This window comes from Cololabis saira, chromosome 8, assembly GCF_033807715.1.
Source record: "Cololabis saira isolate AMF1-May2022 chromosome 8, fColSai1.1, whole genome shotgun sequence".
Lineage (NCBI taxonomy): Eukaryota > Metazoa > Chordata > Actinopteri > Beloniformes > Belonidae > Cololabis > Cololabis saira.
In genome coordinates this window covers 21,279,299-21,302,481 of record NC_084594.1, presented here as the reverse complement: position 1 = coordinate 21,302,481, position 23,183 = coordinate 21,279,299, and the positions used below count along the sequence as shown (strand labels likewise).

At 38.6% G+C, this 23,183-nt stretch overlaps 2 protein-coding genes and 1 non-coding gene across 3 annotated transcripts; all 3 read right to left on the bottom strand.

The window, feature by feature from the left end:
- Positions 1-22: 22 nt before the first annotated feature.
- card19 (caspase recruitment domain family, member 19) lies at positions 23-6,575 on the bottom strand. The gene is made up of 6 exons (XM_061727170.1): positions 6,536-6,575; positions 6,013-6,152; positions 3,112-3,268; positions 2,916-2,984; positions 2,297-2,362; positions 23-2,146 (listed from the first exon to the last, which is right to left on the bottom strand). Exons 1-6 carry the CDS (start codon positions 6,540-6,542, stop codon positions 2,037-2,039), a joined length of 549 nt encoding a protein of 182 aa, XP_061583154.1. The 5' UTR covers positions 6,543-6,575; the 3' UTR covers positions 23-2,036.
- On the bottom strand, positions 773-900 carry LOC133449613 (U6atac minor spliceosomal RNA). The gene has a single exon (XR_009783056.1). It is a non-coding gene; the product is annotated as a U6atac minor spliceosomal RNA (small nuclear RNA).
- Positions 6,576-7,174: 599 nt separating the features above from the next.
- Positions 7,175-21,190, bottom strand: LOC133448544 (protein bicaudal D homolog 2-like). Its single transcript, XM_061727169.1, has 8 exons — positions 20,713-21,190; positions 15,234-15,446; positions 14,504-14,656; positions 12,745-13,209; positions 10,845-11,837; positions 10,437-10,588; positions 9,422-9,653; positions 7,175-8,399 (listed from the first exon to the last, which is right to left on the bottom strand). Exons 1-8 carry the CDS (start codon positions 20,950-20,952, stop codon positions 8,397-8,399), a joined length of 2,451 nt encoding a protein of 816 aa, XP_061583153.1. The 5' UTR covers positions 20,953-21,190; the 3' UTR covers positions 7,175-8,396.
- Positions 21,191-23,183: the final 1,993 nt, after the last annotated feature.

Below are 23,183 nucleotides of genomic sequence, written 5' to 3'. Positions count from 1 at the left end.
AAGCAAAAAGCTGTTGTTTTTTTTACATGCATGCTTTTTATTTTAATGTGCAAGGATAAAGTTTTACAAATGATGGCACTTACAAGTGTAAGGCATTTCTCTCAGACACGATACACATGAAATGTGACTAACAGACAAAAATATATTGTAAATATTACAAGATTGTGAAAAACAAGGCACAAACTGCAGAAAAATGTTGGTAGTGAAATCCTGCAGATTAACATGATTTTTTTTAAGTTTGGAGAAGAAGAAAAAACGTGTGTGAAGCCCTTCTCTATAACATGTATGTACATTTTTTGGAAAACATTTATCAAGCACTTAAATATTCCATTAACCTGCATCTTGGTGCAAATGTTACTTTTGTTAATTACTTTTTTATTTTCATTTTATTTTTGACGACACAAAGGCACATTAGGGTTGACCAAAAACATGTATCAAGTACTACGTTGCAAATATAGTATCTATCAATATTGGTACAGTCAAATGAACAAAGAAGAATTGAACGCCTCAATAATGGTTGACTAAACATAAAATCAAAAACATGTTTTTTCTTCTTCTAAATTGAATGGAACTTTTCCACACGCCAACAGGAAAAATAAAAATGTCCATCCTTCCAGAGTCCAACCAGGGCCAACCCAGAGGAAACAGACATGGGAAAATAATGAGACAAGCTTCCGTTCTGCTACAGGAGAACATTATCTCCAGCACAGGCCCAGCTCTATGTTAACGCAGTAAGGAGGACAGAACGTGTGATAAATGAAAAATAAAATAAAAAAAAAATTGGTTAGAGATGCCACGAAGTAAGTGGCAATGCCTTAACCGTATGTGTGTTGCAGGCCACAAGGGCCAATTCCATCCTTGTCAAGGGGAGTGCTAACCTTCTCTCCTTTCATACAACACAACACTTAACACTGTCTTCTTCCGTATTTATAGCCTACACTGCGCAGCGTGGTTTCACTCACGGTTCAACTTCCCCGGTTTTGAAAGTCAGACTATCGAGTTTCCAAAACGTATAACTATAAAAACGGCGTTTGTTTGTTTATTATTTTCCTGTCAAAGCATGGTTAACGCTTAATTTCAAAGATTTAAGCATTTTTAGTGAAAACAGTCACAATACCCACAATGCCTTGCGCTCGTGATGCTGAATACTATTGGCGCAGAGCGCCGCGTAGCAGTAAATCCCTCTTTAACACGTCTAAATATTGTTTTGCAAACTCAACGTTCCTGTGGGTTCTGTTAATAATAATCTACCTTCTTTCCTTTTATTTGTTTGCCTGAGCGGGGTAAATGGATTCATGGTAGTGCATATGAAATCTATACAGGTCGGATGATGTAATTCTTCTTTCCCCCACAAGATGGCAGGCACGAAGTACTTAATCCTTCCTGACTTTGGTGTTGTTGTATACATTATATACAGAACTGTATATTATTACCCCTAAAAAAACAAACAAATATTCCCTATTCTTTTCACAATCGTAGTGATTAATTAATGTACTTAACAATTTTAAGGTTATTCTGTGAATGATCATTGTTTTAGTTGTTTAGGACGATTTACTTTGTCAGCAATAAAATAATAATTGTTTTGTGTTAAATTTCTTTAACACAAAAGAAAGAAAGAAAGAAAGAAAGAAAGAAAGAAAGAAAGAAAGAAAGAAAGAAAGAAAGAAAGAAAGAAAGAAAGAAAGAAAGAAAGAAAGAAAGAAAGAAAGAAAGAAAGAAAGAAAGAAAGAAAGAAAGAAAGAAAGAAAGAAAGAAAGAAAGAAAGAAAGCCAATGGGAGGCTACAGTGAGATAAAACTGTATGATACTTTCTTAACTTTTTTAGATTCAAGTATTTTCATCCCTTTGACCTATTTAACAAGCCATGACAGAAGATGGGAGAGAAGTGCCAAATTTGTCCCAACATTATCACTTCATAACAACATAAAATAATATAAATTGTATACAATATAAACTGTGTACAAAATTAGTATTGAACACTTGAAAATATATATTATTCTTTGGTAGCAGTTCTGAAAAACAGATGTGAGTTACACATTATTTCATGAAGCTTTCTTCAGTGTACCATATTAGAACCTCCTGAGCTGTTCTTGTCAGACCAAGAGCAGCCATCCCGAGGGCCCGGCTGCCTCCCGACACCTTAGCTTCTACGGAAAAAAATGAAAAATTAAGTCTTAGCACCTATGGATTTACAGTATAAGGAAGAATTGGGCTTCAGTCAACATATAATTTAGCCAAAGTTACTGAATTGTGTTGCCCAATGATAAATGAATGATGAACATTTGTAAACAATTTACCGCTGCAGTAATATAGTAACGCCATTCCCACAGCAAAGCCGAAACAACCCAGAAAGAAGACGGGACCTGGAAATAGGTACGCACATACAAGTATAATGGTGAGACTTTTAAATAATGTACCTTTTAGGTACAAGACCTCTGTCCTGATAGTTTTTTTGATACATACAAGAATATTTTACAATTTTTGAAGCAGATCATTAAACTTGATTAAGTCCTTAAAATCAGTGCTATTGTCTTCCACCTTTTAGTTTCTCAAAATTAGTCCTCGACATTATAAACTTTGACAACCAATGCTCAAAAAATGTCTCCTAAAACCTGATAGTCCTATAAAATCATTATTTCTCAGTTTCAGTTTTTGCCTTTGCCCTTTATGCTTATCAATTTTTTTTCTTTTACAAAATTCAAAATCATGTTTTGAAAACAAGGACATCATATAAAATAAATCATGTTTGATGCATCAGAATAACAAATCTGAGATGGTGCATCATCCCTTATTGGTCTGAAAATATACCTGCAATACATTCTCGTACAACAGAGTCCTTGTTTTACTTGATAAAACTGCTTTTCTAATACCTTGAATCCAGAAAAACTGATGTAACTTGCAAAACCTTTACGTTACCTTTGTCATTCAAAATATATCTCTTCTGGTTGACACGTGGTAGCATGAGTGGATCCAGGGAATCTGCAGCTAGAAAGGAACAAATGGTGAAAGAAAAAAAACTGTAAAACATAAATATATATATGCATTGATTTAAAATAACCAATAAAAATTGAAGCGACATGGAAAAGGTTAAATTTCCAGGGGGGGTACTAACCTCTTAGGCGGAGCCGACTAGGTAAACTGTGGTATACCTCCTCCACATGCAGGTGTAGAGCTCTATAAAACTCTCTGCACGCTTCCTCACCTTTCCCCTGCAGGTGAGTTAAGAGCTCGCCGAGACGGACACTTGTAGGGACGTCCAAATTTCTGAACTGGACAACAGTTGACAATAGTTGCAGTTAAATATTTGTGTTAATCAACTACTGAGATCTACAGGTTCTGTTTCATTTGATACTTTCTTTAAAGCAAATCATCATCAGTTCATACTGAAATGTAGTCTTTTTATTTAGTAAATTTGACTTCTCTTCTCTATGCAGGGATTTTTTTATGTTACACTTACGTTCGATGCATAATTTCTATTTGCTTTTCATATTTAGATTTTGCATTGGGACAACATTTACTGTGACTAGGGGTCACCAACCCTGGTCCTCAAGATCACCTATCCTGCATGTTTTAGATGCTACCCTGCTTCAGCACACCGTGATACAAGGAGCTGTGTCAACAACAGAAGTGTCCAGACCTTGATGACAGGGGAATGAGGACCGTTAATTTGAACCAGATGTGTTGAGGCCGGTGTTCTGCCAATTTCTGCTGCTTTGCCAAAAAATGCTACCTAATGGTTTTCTACCTTTGTAGAGTTACAATTTTACTGTGTTTTACTCCCTAGCCCACTTCCTTTCCCCCAAGTGGTCCTTGTCTCTTGCCAGGCCGTCATTGTAAATAAGAATGTGTTCTTAATGATCTGCCTGGTTTAATAAAAGCCAATGACTTTTGATTGTTTTTTTTCCTCTTTATCGTATAATGTTCACAAAATGTAATGCAATTCATGTCATGGGTAGTGTATTTTGAAGGATGTAATACTCAACATCCCATATTATCAATTTTACATTCTGCAAGAAATGATGGGCATGGCAATCAAACTTTGAAAAAGACGCAGTGTGCGCAGAACCACAAAGTAGCATTTCTCGGCAGATAGCAAGGATTGGCAGAACCCCAGGAAACATCCAAAACATGCGGGACAGTAGATCTTGAGGACCAGGGTTGGTGACCACACAGTCCGATAGACACATTCCTTCACATAAACTTCCAGGAACTACAGGTGGAAAATAGCAATCTGCTAGAACCCATTCTCTTGTTGTACAAGACTCATGTTTTATTGTGCACTGTGCCTGTCTTGAAATAAATAAATAAAATACAAATGACAAATTATACATCTACAGCAGCAAACTGAAAGTTAATACATCAGTAATAATAGTATAGCTCATTCTGTACAGTGATCATATTAAACTGTGCATCGTATTTGGATCCAGGTTGCTCCAGCTTAAAGGGGACCTATTATGGCATGTAATATCTATTTTAAACAGGCCTTGAATCTCTTAAAAACAAGCTTTTGATTGTTTTTTTTTAAATAAATTAGAAATTCAGCCTCTAAACCATGTCTTTATCATCCCATTCTCTAACCTCATTCTCTATGAAGGATTCCGAGTGGGCGGGAGGCTATGATAATGAAGCACTGTGCTGATTGGCTGCCTGAATGACGTGTAGCAGGGGAGGGCACAAAGCATCGCTCTGGGCAGAAGAGCAGCATGCTGCATACACTATTAAACCGTGTCCTAACTGCATGCGATGCGAGCGAGCGTCAGCGACAAAATCAATTCCATTGCTTTATTTTCTATTGGACTGTCCTAACTGGCAGCAGCGACATTTTGAGCTGAACATTTGTCGGACGCCCTGCTTCTATTTTCTTCCTGCCGCTTGCGTTGAAAGCCGGTTGAAAGCGCTGTAGGAAACAGTCATGGATGAGGAACGGCTGATCCAGTTAGTTGAAATCAGAAGTTATCTCTAAGATACCTCCTCATTTCACTACAAAAACCTCAATAAAGTGGCAGCTGCTGGAGGGAGATGGAGCGTCCGATGTCACGCAGTGCAACGCGATAGTCGGACGCTCGCATGCAGTTAGGACACGGTGTTTAGTTGTGGGCGCGGTTTGCATTTTGGTTACGTAACGAAAGGGAGCAGAATCTGAACGGCTCGTAGAAGCCACATCACACTGGATGGCTCATCCGGGCGGCTGTACAGACACTGCAGAATTTGGTTGCTTTCCTCCTTCTCTGAGTTGGCAGGCTAAAGGGAGACCACTTTATACAGGACTGTCTCAGAAAATTAGAATATTGTGATAAAGTTCTTTATTTTCTGTAATGCAATTAAAAAAACTAAAATGTCATACATTCTGGATTCATTACAAATCAACTGAAATATTGCAAGCCTTTTATTATTATAATATTGCTGATTATGGCTTACAGTTTAAGATTAAGATTCCCAGAATATTAAAATGTTTTGAGATAGGATATTTGAGTTTTCTTAAACTGTAAGCCATGATCAGCAATATTAAAATAATAAAAGGCTTGCAATATTTCAGTCTATTTTTAATTAATCCAGAATGTATGACATTTTTGTTTTTGTAATTGCATTACAGAAAATCACAATATTCTAATTTTCTGAGACAGTCCTGTATGTTAAAGCTTGAAAAAACCTGTTTTTCATAATAGGTCCCCTTTAACAAACTTGAACTTGTAAAGATCTTGTGCACATTTGCCAAACCTTTGTTTTGTTTTGAGCAGGGGTCACCAACCCTGGTCCTCGAGGGCCGGTGTCCTGCATGTTTTAGATGTTTCCCTGCTTTAACACACCTGATTCTAATTAATCATCGTCATCAGCTTGTCATCCAGGGCTGCACAATTCTGTTAATGACACAGTCACTTGTATCATGGTGCAATGAAGCAGGGAAACATCTAAAACCTGCAGGGACACCGGCCCTCGAGGACCAGGGTTGGTGACCCCTGGTTTTGAGTATTGAGGCTTTGCCCCCAGCAGGGCTGGTCCTGCAGACACTCACTCTGGTGGCCTCCTTGTCCGTGAGGACCTGCGGGTGGATCCTGTTGAGCTGCAGGGTCAGGTTGTCCACCAGCTCTGTGTCCAGTCTCCGCTCAGCTAGGAGGAAGGCGCTGTCCTCCATCAGCTGCTCACGAAACCCGTCTTAAAAGTTCAAATAAGATAACTTAGGTACAACAGCTTAGCTTTCATAGTAAATATCAAGTTACGTCCATTACAAGAAACTTGGTATTTTTTTCGCAACTGTGTGGAGTATAAGGCCACGGGAAAGCGTAGCAAAATGTGCGTTTTGAACACTTTTATAAGTGTTTTAGATGACAGGTTTACTGTGAAGCTTCTTCTCCTTTCAAGTATGTTGCTGGAGAAGTTTTCAGAAACTCAACATTGTCTTTGGCGAAGCGAGTTGCCTGTGCTGCGGTAATGTTTGTGATCTGGTCGTAATGGAAGGACATAAAAACTAATACCAGAGGGGGAATGTATAATTAAATGGTCGATATTTAATATTTTAGTTAGAGAAAGACACAAACCTCCCATTGTCGAGTCCTGTCTGTCCTCTGTTTAGACGCGCCCTCTGACGTCACCACGTCCAAGGGGATGGCCTTAAGACTTAATTATGGTCCAGCGTTAAATCGACGCAGAGCAACGCCGTAGGTTACGGCGTAAGGTATGCGGCGACGCGCATGCAGCTTACGCGTTGCCCCGTACCCTACGCCGTAGCTCTGCGCTGGTGTAACGGGGAACCATAAATCAGCCTTTACGTCAACGTCTTCGGGAAACGAGTAAATAAAAGCAAGAAATAAAAATAAAAAATAAATACGTATTTTTTTTATAGCAGAACATTCAGTTATATTACATTTTAAAAAAGTTTTCTTGGAAAAGAATCCCTTTTTTCCATCATTATAACCATTTTATTCCATGCAGGGTCTTGGAGAAACCTTTGAGCCAGAGCCAATCCCAGCTGTCAGATACACCCAATGACAGAATATCAGAATCTGAATGCTTGATTTTCAGTACTTTATGGTAAACTTTTACAAAACTTATTTTGCTTACACCAAACTTTTGAATGTAGTTGCTAAATGATCCGCAGTTCAAAAGAGAACATTTAAAAGTTAAAAATAGTATTTTGAAAAGGGAGGCACCTATGAAAAAGACCAAAGACATCAGAATTGTGAAAGTTAGATGCATTTATTTACCGATGACAACAGATATGAATGCTGCTAGTGTTTTTAACCATAGTTCAGTCTGCAGTAAATTGTGATCAGGCAGATAATTCAAACTGCTAACGATGAATCTGCATGCCAGGACAGAAACAAATAAATACATATGCTAGTAAAAACATGTCAAATTATTCAGACCAAGACCGTGAGCAACAAGTAAAAGGTTTTCACATCGCACTGACAATACTTCAGTTTTACTTTACTGTTTTAAATTGCACTTACATAAACAATACACACATTGGCACTGCAGAAATATAACTTCAGGACTTCAAGGTTAAAAAAAATGTTGCATTAAAAAAATTCCATAAAACTCCTTTAAGAATAAAGTTTATGAATACTATTAACATCAGGCATTAACTTATAAATCTTTAAATAAGTTTGCATTGCAATATTCATCTTCAGTCATAACAAGCTTACGTGAGTTTGTAACAGCTCTTCCAATTCTAGACAGCACCAACGTTTTAGTCAACACCCTGAATCTGAAGCTCCACATCTACAGGATCAGTGACTGATATCATACATTATATTACTTCTTTTACATTTAATTTACTGGAGATATTCTTTGTTTTCTTCGTCTGCCAAAAGAAGCCGTTTTAAATCAGAGGCAAAAGAGCTACAGACACAGAGAAACAAAAAAATCGTCTTTTTTTTTTTTTTTTAAGTGTAACAGCAATGTAACCTCCAACTTTACTGGCAAAAAATAAACTATATTGATACAACTGGAACATTTGACCAAGAAAGTGGCACATAAGCATGCTCATTCATTCATTCAAAAAAAAAAAACAACAAAAAAACACTGAATAATAATTGAGCCAAGCATAACTACAGATGAAAATTAGGAACCAAACAGGAGCAAATAAGTAAAAACAAACAAAAGTCAGCAAATCCATGATCTTTATTCTTCGTCTCGTTGCGTTGACACAGTGATGCATGTTGCTGGAAGACCAAAGGACAGCTGAAGCGTCGAGTTCTTTTTGCTCTATTTGTTAGACTGTTGCATATTTGTTTTGGCACTCTTAAACAAGGCTCTTGGCAAATACTGCAGGCTGTGCTATTGTCTTTGAAGTAAAGTGATTTAGATCATGATCAATATGATGAAACATGGAGTGTGGGTGACTTAACTGTCACACACACACACGCTGATGGACTTCCTTAAGGACACTTGTAAGGTTCACTGCAAATGAAAATACAAGAGAGGAGAAAGAAAGAAAAAATCAGCATTGTTTCAATTAAATTAGCAACATTAAAGTTTATTAATAATATGGGAAGAATGTAGGATGAATTATGGAAAAAAGGAAAAAAACATCAAAGAAAAGCAGGGAGCAAGCAGCAGAAACCAAAGTTTGTTGGTGCACTGCACGCTGGCTTTACAAATGGGTCACTAAAACGACAACGCAGTGGTTCGCTGCCTGTGATCCCTGCTCTCCGAAGGGGAACCTCTGGAAGATCTCAAGAAGTGGTTTTCATTGTAGAAAGGATATGAAAATGAGATTTGTACGTGTATAAGATCCTAACATTTTCTGAATGACTCTATGGAAAGATGAAATGCATCAAACCCTGTTTCACCCATAGAGGTGTTTTCTGTGGACAAGTGTAGGTTCACTTCATGAAACCAGCAGAAAAGAATTATTAAAATCATGCAAACTACAACTGCATGGACACCTGACAGCTTTTTCTAAACAGCATACCTCACAGATACATTCAGGCTTTAATAAGACAAACAAGAAGATGCTGTGCCCTGAATGTTACAGGAGAAATATTACATAGCAAGATACAACAACTTCTGCTGCAGATTCATTGATCTCTTGGCACTTTGACGTCTTAAAGCAGCTATGTTTGTACCATTTTGAACACCAATTTTTATCCATAGGCAAAAGTTCAACCTCAATTTAACGCATAGGTGTTTATGAAAGTAAAAATATTTTTATTTATTTTAGAAATGCAAGTAAGATCACATGCACATCTGCAAAAAAAGTGGGAATATTTCAGTTGCCTTCTGTTAAATTATGCCCACTTGTACCTAAAAAAGGATCATTTGAAAGTGATGTAGACACAATTATGACTTATGAGAAATATGTGCCTTCCCTGGATCAATTAAACAAATGTTTTATGGATGGATGGAATTGGTTTGCATGAGTGGATGTAAAACCATGAAGAAAGCTTTAGAGTTCCATCATTGGTGCAGTCCTGACTTACATGATGGTTTGAAGAGGCTCCTTTGCCCTTTGTTTTGGCCTTGCCTCCCACTGCCGTGGCACTGCTGCGGCGCGCCTGCTCATGGTCGAACTCCAAATCTTCCAGGCGCTGAGTTAGAGCCAGCTTCTGCTGGATGGCCATGCGCAACAAAGAATTCAGGGTCTTCTTCTCATCCTCGGCAGCAGACAACTGCCTCTGCATGTCATCCAGCTGGGTCACATACTCGTCACATCTGATAAAAACATTGAGGAGGTGGAGAAAAGAGCCCAAGGCGGGAAAAGGGAGAAGCCAAAGGTGAACATTTTTGCCAGCAGATGGAGCAATTTGCCTCAATCTCATTACATTGCCTCTGTTCCCCAGACAGCATTTTCCAGATGGGAGGATGAGGGCCCTGCTATCTGAGTCAGTGTTACATCAGACTGTTCCCACAATGCTTTGTGTCTTTCTCATAAACAAAGTTAAACCAAATAACTGCACTGAACTAATAAAAAGCTTTGAATTAATTTATCTTAGGATGTTGCAAAGACTCAAGACATGTTGACCACATCATGACAAGGATGCCATAAGATTATTATTTTATGTTTTTAGAATAAACTGAAAATGAGTTTTGCATACACAGGGTTTATACAGCAATCATTATGTTAAATTTAATACCAATTTAATACCTTTTTCACTACCTTCAGATTTTTTTAAAAAACGGTCACAACATTAAGTGTTAATCACGGACCTTTTAACATTAATACAGATTTTGACCTATAGAACACTATACAGAACAGATTTATAGACTCATTGATGTTGACCAGATGTTTCACATTTATTTCACTTTGTGAATGACAATAAAATAGACTGATTAAATGTAAAAGGTAAAAAATAATACCAATTTAAAAAAAAATAATACCTCTGACAGTGAATTTAACACTTTTAATGGCCTTAAATTTGGCAATTTTCATTTATCACTTTTTAATACTTTTTAAAACCCAGCGGAAACACTGGTACATAAAAAAATCCATCTTACCTTGTTGCAAACATGGCTCTAAGCGAGGAGAATGTGGCTGCATCCTCTTTCAGAGCCTTGAGCTCATTGCGGAGTTTCATTATCGTCTCAGTCACCATGCCCTTCTCACTTTCGTACTTACTCTTCAGGTTAGTCAGGGCGACCTCCGCCGTCTAGGTGGGACAACATATCATTCATTTCCAGCATTTCTGTAAATTGTGAACTCTGTGCATATCTTTAGTGAGTGTAGAGCATCCCTTTATGATGAAACAATGCACTTCCTTCCTCTCACACGACAAGAATAGACACACACACACACACACACACACACACACACACACACACACACACACACACACACACACACACACACACACACACACACACACACACACACACACACACAGAATAAATTCAGAGTCTTCTGACCTGTTTGTTGGCCTTGAGTACGGCTCTAAGAGTGGCAATTTGTTCCCTTTTGGTGCTGAGCAGAGATTTCAGTTTGAGAATCTCTTCCATGCAGGCTTCTTTGTCTTTGTCCGCCACCGTGCTCAGCTCAAGATTAGCAAGTCTCTGGCGCGACAGCTCTGTTGTGCGGTCTACGGCCTGCTGCAGGTGACGAATCTGGTCCCTGATTATAGCCACGAGGTTGTAAATGTTCATGGGCTCTGGGCGGTGCTCTGGTGCTGCAGCAACCGCTGGGGTGCTGGAATCTGACTTTCCCGTTTCGGTCTCACTGATCAACCCACTGGTGAGAAGTACTGACTGGTCCTTCCCCTCTTGTACCTTTCTGACCATGGCCTTGCCGTCTTTGTAGTAGTCGAGCATGACACGGTTTGGGGTCTCATTGTTGCACATGCACACGTGGTTATACAGATTGGCCAGCTCTTCACTGAAAGCTATAAGTTCATCCTGAGCCACATTCAAACTGCCAAGTGATTCTCCCGCAGCCTCACTGGCCAGACGAAGCTCCTTCTCCAGACGACACATCTCAAATTTATCTGCTTGACTGATCTTCTCCAAGGACAACAACTTTGACCTCAAGTCCTGGACGTCGCTGTCCAACCGCGCTCGCTCATCTTCATACTGTGTTCGACACTCTTCATACTGAGCCCTCACAATTTTCAGCTCCTGCCTCAACTCACCAGCTTCAGACAGAGCCACGGTGTATTTACACTGCAGGATCTCAGGTCCATTGATGTCCAGCTCGTAATAGTCTCCATCATCATGGCTGTCTCTGTCTTTCTCTGTGTCGAGAGCGGACTGGCGCTCCTTACTCGCTTGAAGTTTCCTCATTGCGCTGAGATTTTCAGTTAGCCTGTTGACAGTTTCCTTTTGCTCGGAAACTGTGCCATAAGCCTGTTCCAGCTGCTTCTGGTTCTCTTGCAAGGAGCTCATCAAGGCCACTTTTTCCCGTTCAACCTGGGACAATAATAAAAGATGTACATTTTAGTTGGACAGCCCTGAAGAAACTCAAACAATAACAACAATAATGAAACTATATTTTTTACCTCAACAAGTTGACGATTATCAAAAACTAAAAAAACGAAACATTTAATTTATTGACCACCCTAAGAGATTTATCATGATAACACCATGCTCATCTTTATCAAAAATAACTTCACTGCCATGCCATATAGTTCTGCTGAAATTAAAACTATGTCCATAACTCCAGAAAAGCTATTTGACGCAAAACAATAAGGAAAATGCACCTCATGCCAATTATGAATTAAGTTATCATCCTGTAGTAATCAAAAGATGAGGCTCTGAAAAAAACATCCACAATTATCCCCTTTCAGACCTCCACAGCTTCTCGTTAATGAGCTGGCAGCTGAATATATTGGTATCATGTGTGAATGAACACTCTGGTGTCTCTCTGTCACAATCTACAACAGTAATCTGAGAGATCAGAGCTTTATGTTTTTCTCTCAACACAAGCTCATATCCAAGTTCTAACAGTTACATCAAAAGAGGATAAGCAGAACACAAGTATATAAAAGGCCGTCTTGTCCTCTGCTAATCATTTTCACAGGCATGTCTGGATGTGGAAGTGTGTGAATAACTGAACGCCACCGCATTGATGTTTTCTAAACCATATATGTTGTTAATCTCATGCCTGAAAAAGAGGGTTGTACATGGCACTTTGATGGTGTTTCATTAAACTGTAAACTGAGTCTTTATAGTTACCCACTTTAGCTAGGGATTGGGCTGATTGAGCCAACAGTCATTTACTGAGCATTTATTGTTAACGAACAATAATATCTCATTTGAATGAAAAGATTCACTTTCAATTGAAAGTAAGTAAAAGTGCATCCCAACCATCTCATACCTGTGAAAGCTGCTGTTTGAGTTTCTGTATCTCTGAGATGTTGAGCTCACTCAGCAGGTCGTCCACCAGGCTGGGTGCTGGCTTGAAGGTCTCTCCTCTATTTTTTGCTGCCGTTCTGTTGTCGTCATCGCCGTCAGCCGTCTTGACCAAGCCATTCTCAAATCCTCTGATCAGATCATCGTTGTCAGGTTCGGTGATGGTGGAGGGATCCTCGTGGAGTTTGGGGTTATCAATAGAGAAATTGAAAGAGCTGCTGTACACGGAGCCACCGATGGTCATGTAGTGGGAGAGCTCTTTGCGCAGCGAGGCCTTCTGCTCGCGCTCCGTCTTTATGGTCTCTAAAGCCTCGGTCAGCTGTTTCTCAGCGATTTCTCTCAAACGCATGGCTTCTTCCAGCTGGCTGTGCAGATACTGGGAGTCTTCCTCCAGACGCCGGGTCTCATGCTTTAGAACTTCAAATTCCACCTATAAGAGATGGTTTCAAAAGTAAAGTTGCAGTAAGTAATTTTACTGTTTTGAATGGCTTTTACTGTGATCTGCTGTCGGCCTAGTTGTCTCACTGCTCGAATAATACTGCTAAGCTGGATAATAAAGGTGAAAAAACTAAACATTATATGATTACGCTGAACACTTTCAAAGACCTTATCTGGCCTGATTGTTTTTGACTAAAGCTTGAGTTATGGTTCTGCGTCAAAACGACGCCGTGCCTACGGCGTGTGGTATGCGTCGACGCTGACCACACGCCATCACTGACGCCGTCACTGACGTGCACCTCCCGAAAATTGTAACTACGCGTCGAGGCAACGCAGACCACACGCAGACGGAGAGGGCTGTGATTGGTTCCCTTCGAAGCAACGCATTTCCGGTTTCCGGTTTGAAGCAGTCGTGAATTTTCAGTGCTCTTTTCTTCGTGTGTGTGTGATTTTTTTTGTTTTGGTTTTGTGCACAATAGTTGTCCTTATCTCTTTGATTCACTGTGACCGGAAAAAGTCGGATAAACCATTCAGGAAAAGATTGCTAACTTGCGGTCACGGGGAGTACTGCACCGCGACGAAATGGAGTGACGGAGAAGTCCGAAGGGTTCACGACGGCGTCACGGTGACGGCGTGTGCTCTGCGTTGGTTTGACGCAGAACCATAATTCAGGCTTAACTTTGCAGATATTTTTAGCGTTTGCATCACTGGCGATGCTAACCTGCATATTGTTAATATTGATTGGACTGAAGCTGCAGATTTATTTAATGTTTATTCTCTTCGTTGCCAAAGCCTATATCAAATGCACATTACTAACCAGAATTCAACAGAAAGATTATCAGTCCTATTTGACCACAGTTCAGTGTTGGTGCTGATGCCGACTCTCTCATTTAGTCATTTAATAGAGAGCTTCTCTATCTTGGATACAGCGCATGGATGCAGCTCTGCTTGTCTTTCAGCCAAAGGCTGTTAGTCGTCTCGCCATCGATTTAAAATCCACAAGGCCATTCTTTTCAAGCAGTTGCATGCCATTTGTGGAGTGCGCTTCTGTTTTTAATGCTGTATCGATAATGTTTATTCCTTTAAAAATAAAATAAACTCTTATTCAAACAAGCTTTTAGTTAAAGGAGTTTTTGTATGCAGGGTTTTTCTTTATTTTACTATGCTTATAGTGATTTTTTTTTTTATTTAATTTTACTAGGAAGTACCTTATCAATTTTTATGTGAAACTGTATTTTGCTCTTTAAGTAAACTTGACCTAATGTGTTGGGTCTTGTTTGTCTCACCTGGTCCTGTTTCAGCACAGACACCTGCTTCTGGAGAGAAATGTTCTCCTCCTCCAGCTCACTGTAGTCCTGCAGCAGTCGAGTCTCCCGAACTTTATACTCTCTGATGTCATCTCGCAGCTGACTGCGCTGCAGCTCTGCCAGCTCTGAATTCTGCACACAACAGAAAAATAACAGTATGCTTTTGCACGTGGCATGAGAATGAAGTCTTAAATTAAATCCATATCCACTGTAAGTCGACAAAGTGTTATTTGCAATCACACAGTGCATACTGCATCTCTGCAATGGTCCAGTCATCGAGAGTAAAATAAGGATCAGCATGTTTCACATACCACAAGGGCAAGACCTTGGCAGAAAATAACAGAAGCAGGACATGGTCCTCTTACCAATATATAAGAGAGAGTTTAGATAAAGAGCATCCTGCCTGTCTCTGCATAATTACATCGCATTTCCTGCTACAAACCTTTTCACAACCACACTGACATAAGTGGTCTAATCTTAACTAAGCATCACAAGTCTAAATGGTTTTAAAAACCTTAACTCCATTTGGATATCTAAATATATACTACACCTATTCAAAACAGATGTACATTTGTTTTCTTCAGATTAAAAAAAAAACATCTCAGAATTTCAGTTGACCATTTGTAACATTAGGAGAAAAAAGTGGAGTTTGACAGGGAATTGTGCCTATAAAACAACATCCTGAGTGTCAGGAAATTCATAGTATTACCTCTCTTATTTCAAGGGCAATGGATGACAGGCGATCATTTTCCGCTTGTGCGCTAGAGAGGGACGCTTTGGCCTGTCGGAGATCGTTCTGCAACTCCAGGACCTTCTGCGTGTAGGAGGCCTCCTTACTGGCAGACTCGAGCATCAACGACTCTTCCCTGCTTTCGCCATCAGCCGCAACCTTTCTGTGGGTAGTGTGAGCTTGGCCAAAAGCCTGATGACAGACAGGCAGAGGACAACACATTAAAGAACAAGAAATGGGATAAATAAAACAAAATACAATTCCCCAGTTCCTTTTCTTACAAGCAAGATTACTAATTAAATCTGAAACAAAATGAAAGGATCTGCACTTTATCAAGTTCATTCTATTTAGCCGGTTTTTTAAATTATAATTTGAACATGAAAATACAGGTGTAAAATTCATGTAAAAAACTGTTGCACAAGCAGTCTCATTGCATACAAAAGTTTTCCTGACTTTGTCCTTTTCTGCTAACAGATACAAAACCAATGTCCGGTAGGGGTGGGCAAAAATATCGATATGGCAATATATCGCGATACTTTTCCAGCCGATTCAATATCGATTTTTTTTTTTTTTATCCCCGATCTTTTTCCCATTATATCACCCAGTGCTCCTACCTAAGTGACAGTCCTGGGCACTGCCACTCTACCTACCCTGGGAGGGCCCTGCACTGAGCTCAGGTTTTATTTCACGTTTTATTTCATTTTATAATTTATTTTTTATATAAGACAATTGCCTGTCCTTAAAAAATGAAAAATAATGGACAGAGGTTTATTTATTTATGGATTTATATCTATACTGCCTAATCACTGTGCCTGTCCTTGGTTTTAGTAACCATCTTTCTTGTGTTTATTATCATTTGCCACATAATTAAAGCAACCTCATACTCAATTTAATGTTAATTTCATATGATGTAAATAATATGAAAAACATATACAAATATGTTGTAACTTTAGCTTGTATAGTTATAATAAAACATTGTTTTGACTCAGTTTGTCCCATGAATTGTCACTATAATCTGATGAACGTGCAACTCGGATTTTAAGATCCATCACTATCATCTGATGTACATATATACAACTTGGATTTTAAGATGTGTAATGCATTTTTAAATTTTTTCGGTGAACTATGTAGAATATAATAATCGGGATATCGCATAATCGGGATATTGCAATGTGTATCGTATCGTGGCTCAAGTATCGTGATGCGTATCGTATCGTGAGGTCCTTCCCAATACCCACCCCTAATGTCCGGCATACAATTACTTGCAACTTACCTAAAAGTCAAACTAAATTTGATTTGTCAACCACTTTTTAGGAATTTCCCCCAAAAACTAAAATTAGTGGTAGTCTATAATTGCTTTGTATCAGGGAAGGAATTGGTTAATGAGTAGCAAGCTGATCAGATCCCCAAGCTAATTGGCTTAAAGGCCACGGCGTGCTCAGTTGACACTGATTCTGAGCCAAACTGGTGATGTAACGTCAACTGTCTCAGGAGGATCTGAACGCCAAAGCTGTAGCCCTTTCCCCCCAGTGAATACTTGTCCAAGCAGCTGGTATGATGTGAAGTGATCAAGAGTCTTTCTGACACTAGAGATACATGATGTCTTTTTTGACAGGAGGAGCAACTGGAGTCATAAGATACCACACGGAGATTGAAGTGCATTCAACATTAAGAATAATGTAACGTGACTACGAAAATAAGACTGGGCAGAAGTTGTTCACTACATGAACACTTAATGGAAAGGACTGTGTTCCTTATTAACCAATAATTACACGATCATGAGACTTCACCAGTATAATTGCATCCATATTGTTTGGTACCAACAGTGTGTAGCCTTTTCAGCTATGTTAGAGAATTACTTCTTTTAGTTCTCTGTGCATATTTGTAAGCTTGTGCCTAAAAGTGAAAAGCCACACATTTAACAGTCACTCTTCAATGGGAACACCCGAAAGCACCAGCTAAGTTGAAAGACAGTAAAAACAGAGCCATTACACTGACTTATTAATGAGCGGCCAGACAGCACAACTGCTAAAATAAGCAGACATAGAAGCGCTTCAGAAGCAGTTCCTCTGATGATAAACTGGTTGGAAAAAGCTGTGACTACACTGAACACAATGGAAATCCCCAACTTCTGCCTTGAAATACAGGCGTATTTAGCTATAAGTTAGGATATTAAAGGGTTAAAGTAATTTCCTCTTAGTTCCCCTGATTGAAGGAATTAAAAATTATGTTTTATTAAATAAAGCCAGTGTTATTAAACCTGGGCTTTTATGATCTTTTACATAAGGAAGCACCTGTAAATTATTAATGACTTCCTGTAAAATCCCTGTAATGAGACTGATGTTGAGCAAAGAGCATCATGGCAGCAACATTGTGGAAAGAACGTCTGCTGAAATTTCAGCAGGATGTTTGATGTCATGTGTTTTGCTAAAACCCACAGTTTTTTCCTCTCTTCTTTATCCTTTGTCATTTCTTAAACACCAGACCTCAAAACCTCCTTCTAATAAAAATAATTACAAAATAAATAATTAAATAACTTTAATCTGCAAAAATCTGATGAGAGGATGTGAAAGGTGATTTTAAAACAAGCCTTGATTTTAGGGGGGAGGTTTGATCCATCGAAGAAGAAAGAAAAAAAAACAAGGACGAAACAAGAAAGAAGGAAGTGAAAACGATTCATGATCAGGAGATTTTTATCTTATGATTTACTTTTGTCAGAACAAAACGGAAAATGTCTTGATCTTATTTCTTCTTTTTAACCACAGACATGACTTAAATGTTTACTTCTTGAACAAAAATAACGACAAATAATTAACCATTAACCAAGTTAGAAGTAGTCTGATTTGATAAGAAGGCTTCAGTCTTCACAAATATGAGCAATTCATGATTTGAGCCATTTTTTTTTGTCCCATTTCTGACTATTCTAAGCGATAATGTTATTTCAACGTCACTGAAAAGGCATGTTAATATCATATCCAGAAACTCCATGGTTTGTTTACGCTATTTTTGGAAGATATAAAAGCACCCATGTACACATGAACTCATTCTTGACGTTTTACATCATGTCTATGATGTTTTACTGGTTGTTTTTACACGTTTGCAACTTAAACAACCATTAATAACTGTTCAAGCCAAGAGAGGGCAAACATGAGCTCAGGGGAACAGCAATGTTTAAGACAACAGCAGTAAGAACGAATACAAAGGGCAGATGTATATCCGTTTTAGGAGTAAAACTGTGGAACTCATTAGACAACGACCTTAAATGAACAAACTCAATAAAAGCATACAAGATATTATTCAGAGCAACGGTAATGGACACATATATAGAAGCACAATAAGCAAAAAAAGAAAAGAATGTACACATGCATGAGATGAAATGATAACCTAAATTGGTTTTATCGGTTTCTTTAGCATCTTTTCACTTTCTGATACTTGATCTGTTAGTTCCTATGAAGCTCCCAGACCCCTGAGGTTCATCTGGATTTGGTTTGTTGTGAACAAGAACCAGAACCAAGCAAGGTGAGGCAGCGTTCAGTTATTCTGCTCCTCACCGGTGGAACAAACTTCCTGTAGACCTGAGGTCTGCTGCAACTGTAGATCCTTTAAATCAGGCCTAAAAACATTACTGTTTACCCAAGCGTACTCCTAAATTAAACTAACCTGCTGTATTCTACTGCCCTTATTTTTAACAGCTTGTGCTTTTTATTATTTTACTTCTTTTCTTATCATCTTATTCTTAATTTTTTCAATCTTATTTGTTATTTACTGTCTAATTATGTCTTGCTGCTTTTAATGTCAATGTAAAGCACTTTGAATTACCTTGTGTTGAATTGTGATATATAAATATATTTGCCTTGCCTTGACTTCTGTTTTCAGAGCTGTTACAACCAAAAACGTAATAACGGCCAATAATGTAATAATTTTGGCCATTTCAAATGTAATAAAGCCAATAGTGTAATAATGTGCCAATAATGTAATAAAACTTTTGAGCCAATAACGTAATAACTTTTTGCCGATAATGTAATAAGGCATTACATTATTGGCTGGTTATTACGTTATTGGCCTGGTATTGAAAAAAACCTTTCATAATGTAATGCCTTATTACATTATCGGCAAAAAGTTATTACGTTATTGACTAAAAAGTTTTATTACTACTATTACTATTGGCAAATTATTACACTATTGGCTTTATTACATTTGAAATGGCCAAAATTATTACATTATTGGCAGTTATTACGTTATTGGCCGTTATTACATTTTTGGTTGTAACAAGAGCTATCATTATTATTACTATTACTAGTATTATTACTATTACTATTATTATTATTATTATTATTATTATTATTTTGTGTAACCTCATCATACTTCATTTGTTCTTTTTGTATATTCTATTATGTTAAAAGGTGGGCAAGATAAGCTTTATGCTTCAAGCCCAGACCTTTTCGGTCAAAATAATGTTGACCAGGGGAAAACCTGTGGATGTTTGTTATCTTGTTTGTTGATTTGTATGCTTGTGATTGACCGAAAAAAATATTAACTAACTTAATAAATTCGCTAGACCATTGAACCATTAAAAGGTGACTTCTGTGGTGCATCAATGATTGTCCCTGTCCCAATCTTGGGATGCCCACAGAAGAAGGGGCGTCAATTGGGTATGCCAAGGTATGGCAGCCGCCACACCTTGGCTTCAAGGGTTAAATGTAAATGTTTGTTTTTTCAAATACATTTATGGAATTACTCTGTCTCTTTGTATTGATTATTCTCTTAATACATATTGAATAACTACAAATGCAAATCAGAACATGATCGATTTCACTAGTTATTATACACTGCAAAAACTCATCTTAACAAGAATATTTGTCTTATTTCTAGTTAAAATGTCTAATTTTTAGTCAAAAAAAATCTCATTACATTTAAGACAAGACTCAAAAACAACCATTTTCACCCGTTTCAAGTAGATTTTCACTTAAAATAAGTAGAAAAATCTGCCAGTGGAACAAGATTGTTTTGCTTGTAATAAGATAAATCTTGTCCCACTGGCAGATTTTTCTACTTATTTCAAGTGAAAATTTACTTGAAACAGGTGAAAATGGTCAAATAACAAGTTATTTTTCTGGTAATGACTCTTGTTTTAAGTGTAATGACATTTTTTGACTAAAAATGAGACATTTTAACTAGAAATAAGACAAATATTCCTGGTAAGATTTTGAGTTTTTGCAGTGAGCGAGACTGCATTTGAAAAAGTTCCAATTTTCTTGACCACACAGATAAGCTACATAAACTTCTGTGATGAATATTTGCTGGACGTGTTGATTGATACTCTAATTAAGTTCTGTGACTCGTAACCTTGCCATACCTTAGCTTCCACTGAATTGACGCCACTGCACAGAAGTATTTCACCAGGAGTCAGATATAAGTGTCTTTGCCCGGGTTTACCTCATGGATGTCTTATATTTACCTCCTTGAGCTGGTCCAGCTCGTGTCTCACCGCCTCGTATTCCGCCTCCAGCTCGTCCAGCCGCAGCTTGAGCTGCTGCTTCTCCTCCAGCACCGCCAGCCCGTACTCCGCCGCCTGGATCTTCTCCCGGGTGGTGTCGCGGAGCTCCCGGGCCAGGCGCTCCACCTCGACCCGGAGCCACTGCGGCCCGGCCTCTGTCACCAGCACCGCCTCGGGAAACTCCTGCTCCTCCGTAGACATCTTGGCGAGCCGCCTGTTCTGTGGCGGTGACGGGACCCAGCCCTGGTCAGCTAGCACTGGCTCCACAAAATCACTGCCCGCTCCGTTTTACCCGCATCGTTCAGGGTTTGAATTGCCTTTAATTCCCCCTCATTTTATACACCGCGGACTTCGTCGAAAAAGTCTTAATACTCAATACTTTTATCATTTTTGACGACTTTCCCGAGCCTCCTCATGAGGCTGACAGAGGAAACTTAAGTTGAGATCATCGATTGAAAAAAAAAAAAAAAAGAAGCTCCCTGCAGGGCATTCAAATCTTCGTAGCCGTGATGGGAGATGTAGTTTTAATTCAGGCGTCATGGTTGCAAATGGAAGTACTCAAGCTCCTTGTTGACTTCAAGTCCCAGAATGCATAGCGCAGACTTCCCAACATTGTCCATACCATCGGTCCATACTAGATGAACGAGTCAGTACAGCACTTCCATCTAGTGGTTATAAAATGAAACCACAGCCGTACTACAACACAAGGGCAACATTTATTTTCATAATTCTGGATTGATTGATTGAAATCTTTATTTCAAGCATAAAAAAACAAAAAAACAATTACACAAAACAAAAAAGAATACAAATAAACAGTCATTAAACAAAATCAAAGGGAAATAAACTTTCACGCCCGAAAAGGAGTACGAGGAAGTAAAAAACGTATTGGGTCCTACCCATGGATGTATTATCCTACCCCTTGATTCTAGTTCAATTTAGCTTGAAAATAAAAATAAAAACAAAGAATTATACCTGTTATTACCAGAGCAATTATAAATAATATACATATACAACATTATATATATATATATATATATATATATATATATATATATATATATATATATATATATATATATATATATATATATATATATATATATATATATATATATATATATATATATATATATATATATATATATACATCTTATCTAAAACAATATAATAATTATTATATATACCATTTTATACATGAATACGTACGTGAATCCCTCTCTTCTTCCCTGTATTTGTCAAAAATCTTTTTTTTGTATTTTCTTTTGAACCTGTAGATGGTTGGACATTGTTTCAGCTCCTCAGACTGTTCCATAGCCTCACTCCACTGTTTGAAATGCAAAATGTTTTGCTTGTAGTTCTACATGACTGTAATTTGAAATGAATTGGTTCCCTTAAAGGTATTAATTGCAATCGTATTCAAAAACATTTATTGTTATACTGGGTGAAATGGTCCTTCCATCCTGAGAGTAGCCAGTGAATAATGTGTTCAGAAAAAGGAAAGAAAAAAATCCATCCTCTCTGAAAGCTGTAATCCTGTAAAAACTCTAACCAATCAGTTATTTGCGCACCGAATGGCTCGGATTGGTCAGAAGACCAGAGGCTTGGCAGGAAGGGAAAGAACCAATCAGATGCCTTAATTTTAAACCACGCCCAAGCCCCCCTCCGTCCCATGCGCGCACTCGCTTCCAGCCCGACATGTCCACTTTCCACGGATCCTCCTGGGCTCACAGGCCGCGTTCAGACTGCAGGCAAATCTGATATATATCTGATTCCTTCTCATATCCGATTTTCAGGGCTGACTGTCCACACTGTTTTTAGCAAGTGTCCATATCGGATCTGGCTCTGTTCAGACGGTGCCACATCACTGACTGATCTGACGGCTTGCCGTAGCAACGACGTCGGAGCGGAGGCGTCACCCAGCGCGTGTATTGTGTGAAGTCATGTATTTCTTTTATATATATAAAAAATCCCAAAATATCTGTACCGTTTCTGATTGGGTCTGCACTGCGCATCATTTTTAGACATAAAAATGAACGCATACCGCAAGTTGTGTCTCGGCGGAGGGACCCGACGTCCCAGCAAAATGAGAAACAGAGAAAGGTGTTCAGAACAAAACCACCAGCAAACTAACAAACCAACCAACAAAGCTCAGAGTTAACCTCTCCTCCTAGGAGGAGAGGGGCTGACGGGCTGCAGGTTCAGGCTCACAGCGCGACTGAAGGCTGATTTATGGTTCCGCGTTACACCGACGCAGAGCCTACGGCGTAGGGTACGCGGCGACCCGCACCTACGTGGAAATGCGGTCTTTTTTTCTGCTATTAAAACATGATTTGTAATGTGAATTTGCAACACTCAAACTACAAATAATAGTTTTTGACGTGACATCAGAGATTGTACATGCTCTCTGTGAAAGGATGAGTAGCTCCACAACT

Excerpts from the sequence above, each read along its gene's own strand:
- card19 (XM_061727170.1), bottom strand. Across the intron at positions 3,269-6,012 it reads CGGACAAGGAGGCCACCAGA|TTCAGAAATTTGGACGTCCC; the intron begins GTGAGTGTCTGC and ends ACTGTTGTCCAG. Across the intron at positions 2,363-2,915 it reads ATATATTTTGAATGACAAAG|GTCCCGTCTTCTTTCTGGGT; the intron begins GTAACGTAAAGG and ends ACCTATTTCCAG.
- LOC133448544 (XM_061727169.1), bottom strand. The coding sequence starts at position 20,952 with ATGTCTACGGAGGAGCAGGAGTTTCCCGAGGCGGTGCTGGTGACAGAG. Across the intron at positions 11,838-12,744 it reads TCAAACAGCAGCTTTCACAG|GTTGAACGGGAAAAAGTGGC; the intron begins GTATGAGATGGT and ends TTATTGTCCCAG. Across the intron at positions 10,589-10,844 it reads TACTCAAGGCCAACAAACAG|ACGGCGGAGGTCGCCCTGAC; the intron begins GTCAGAAGACTC and ends TGTCCCACCTAG.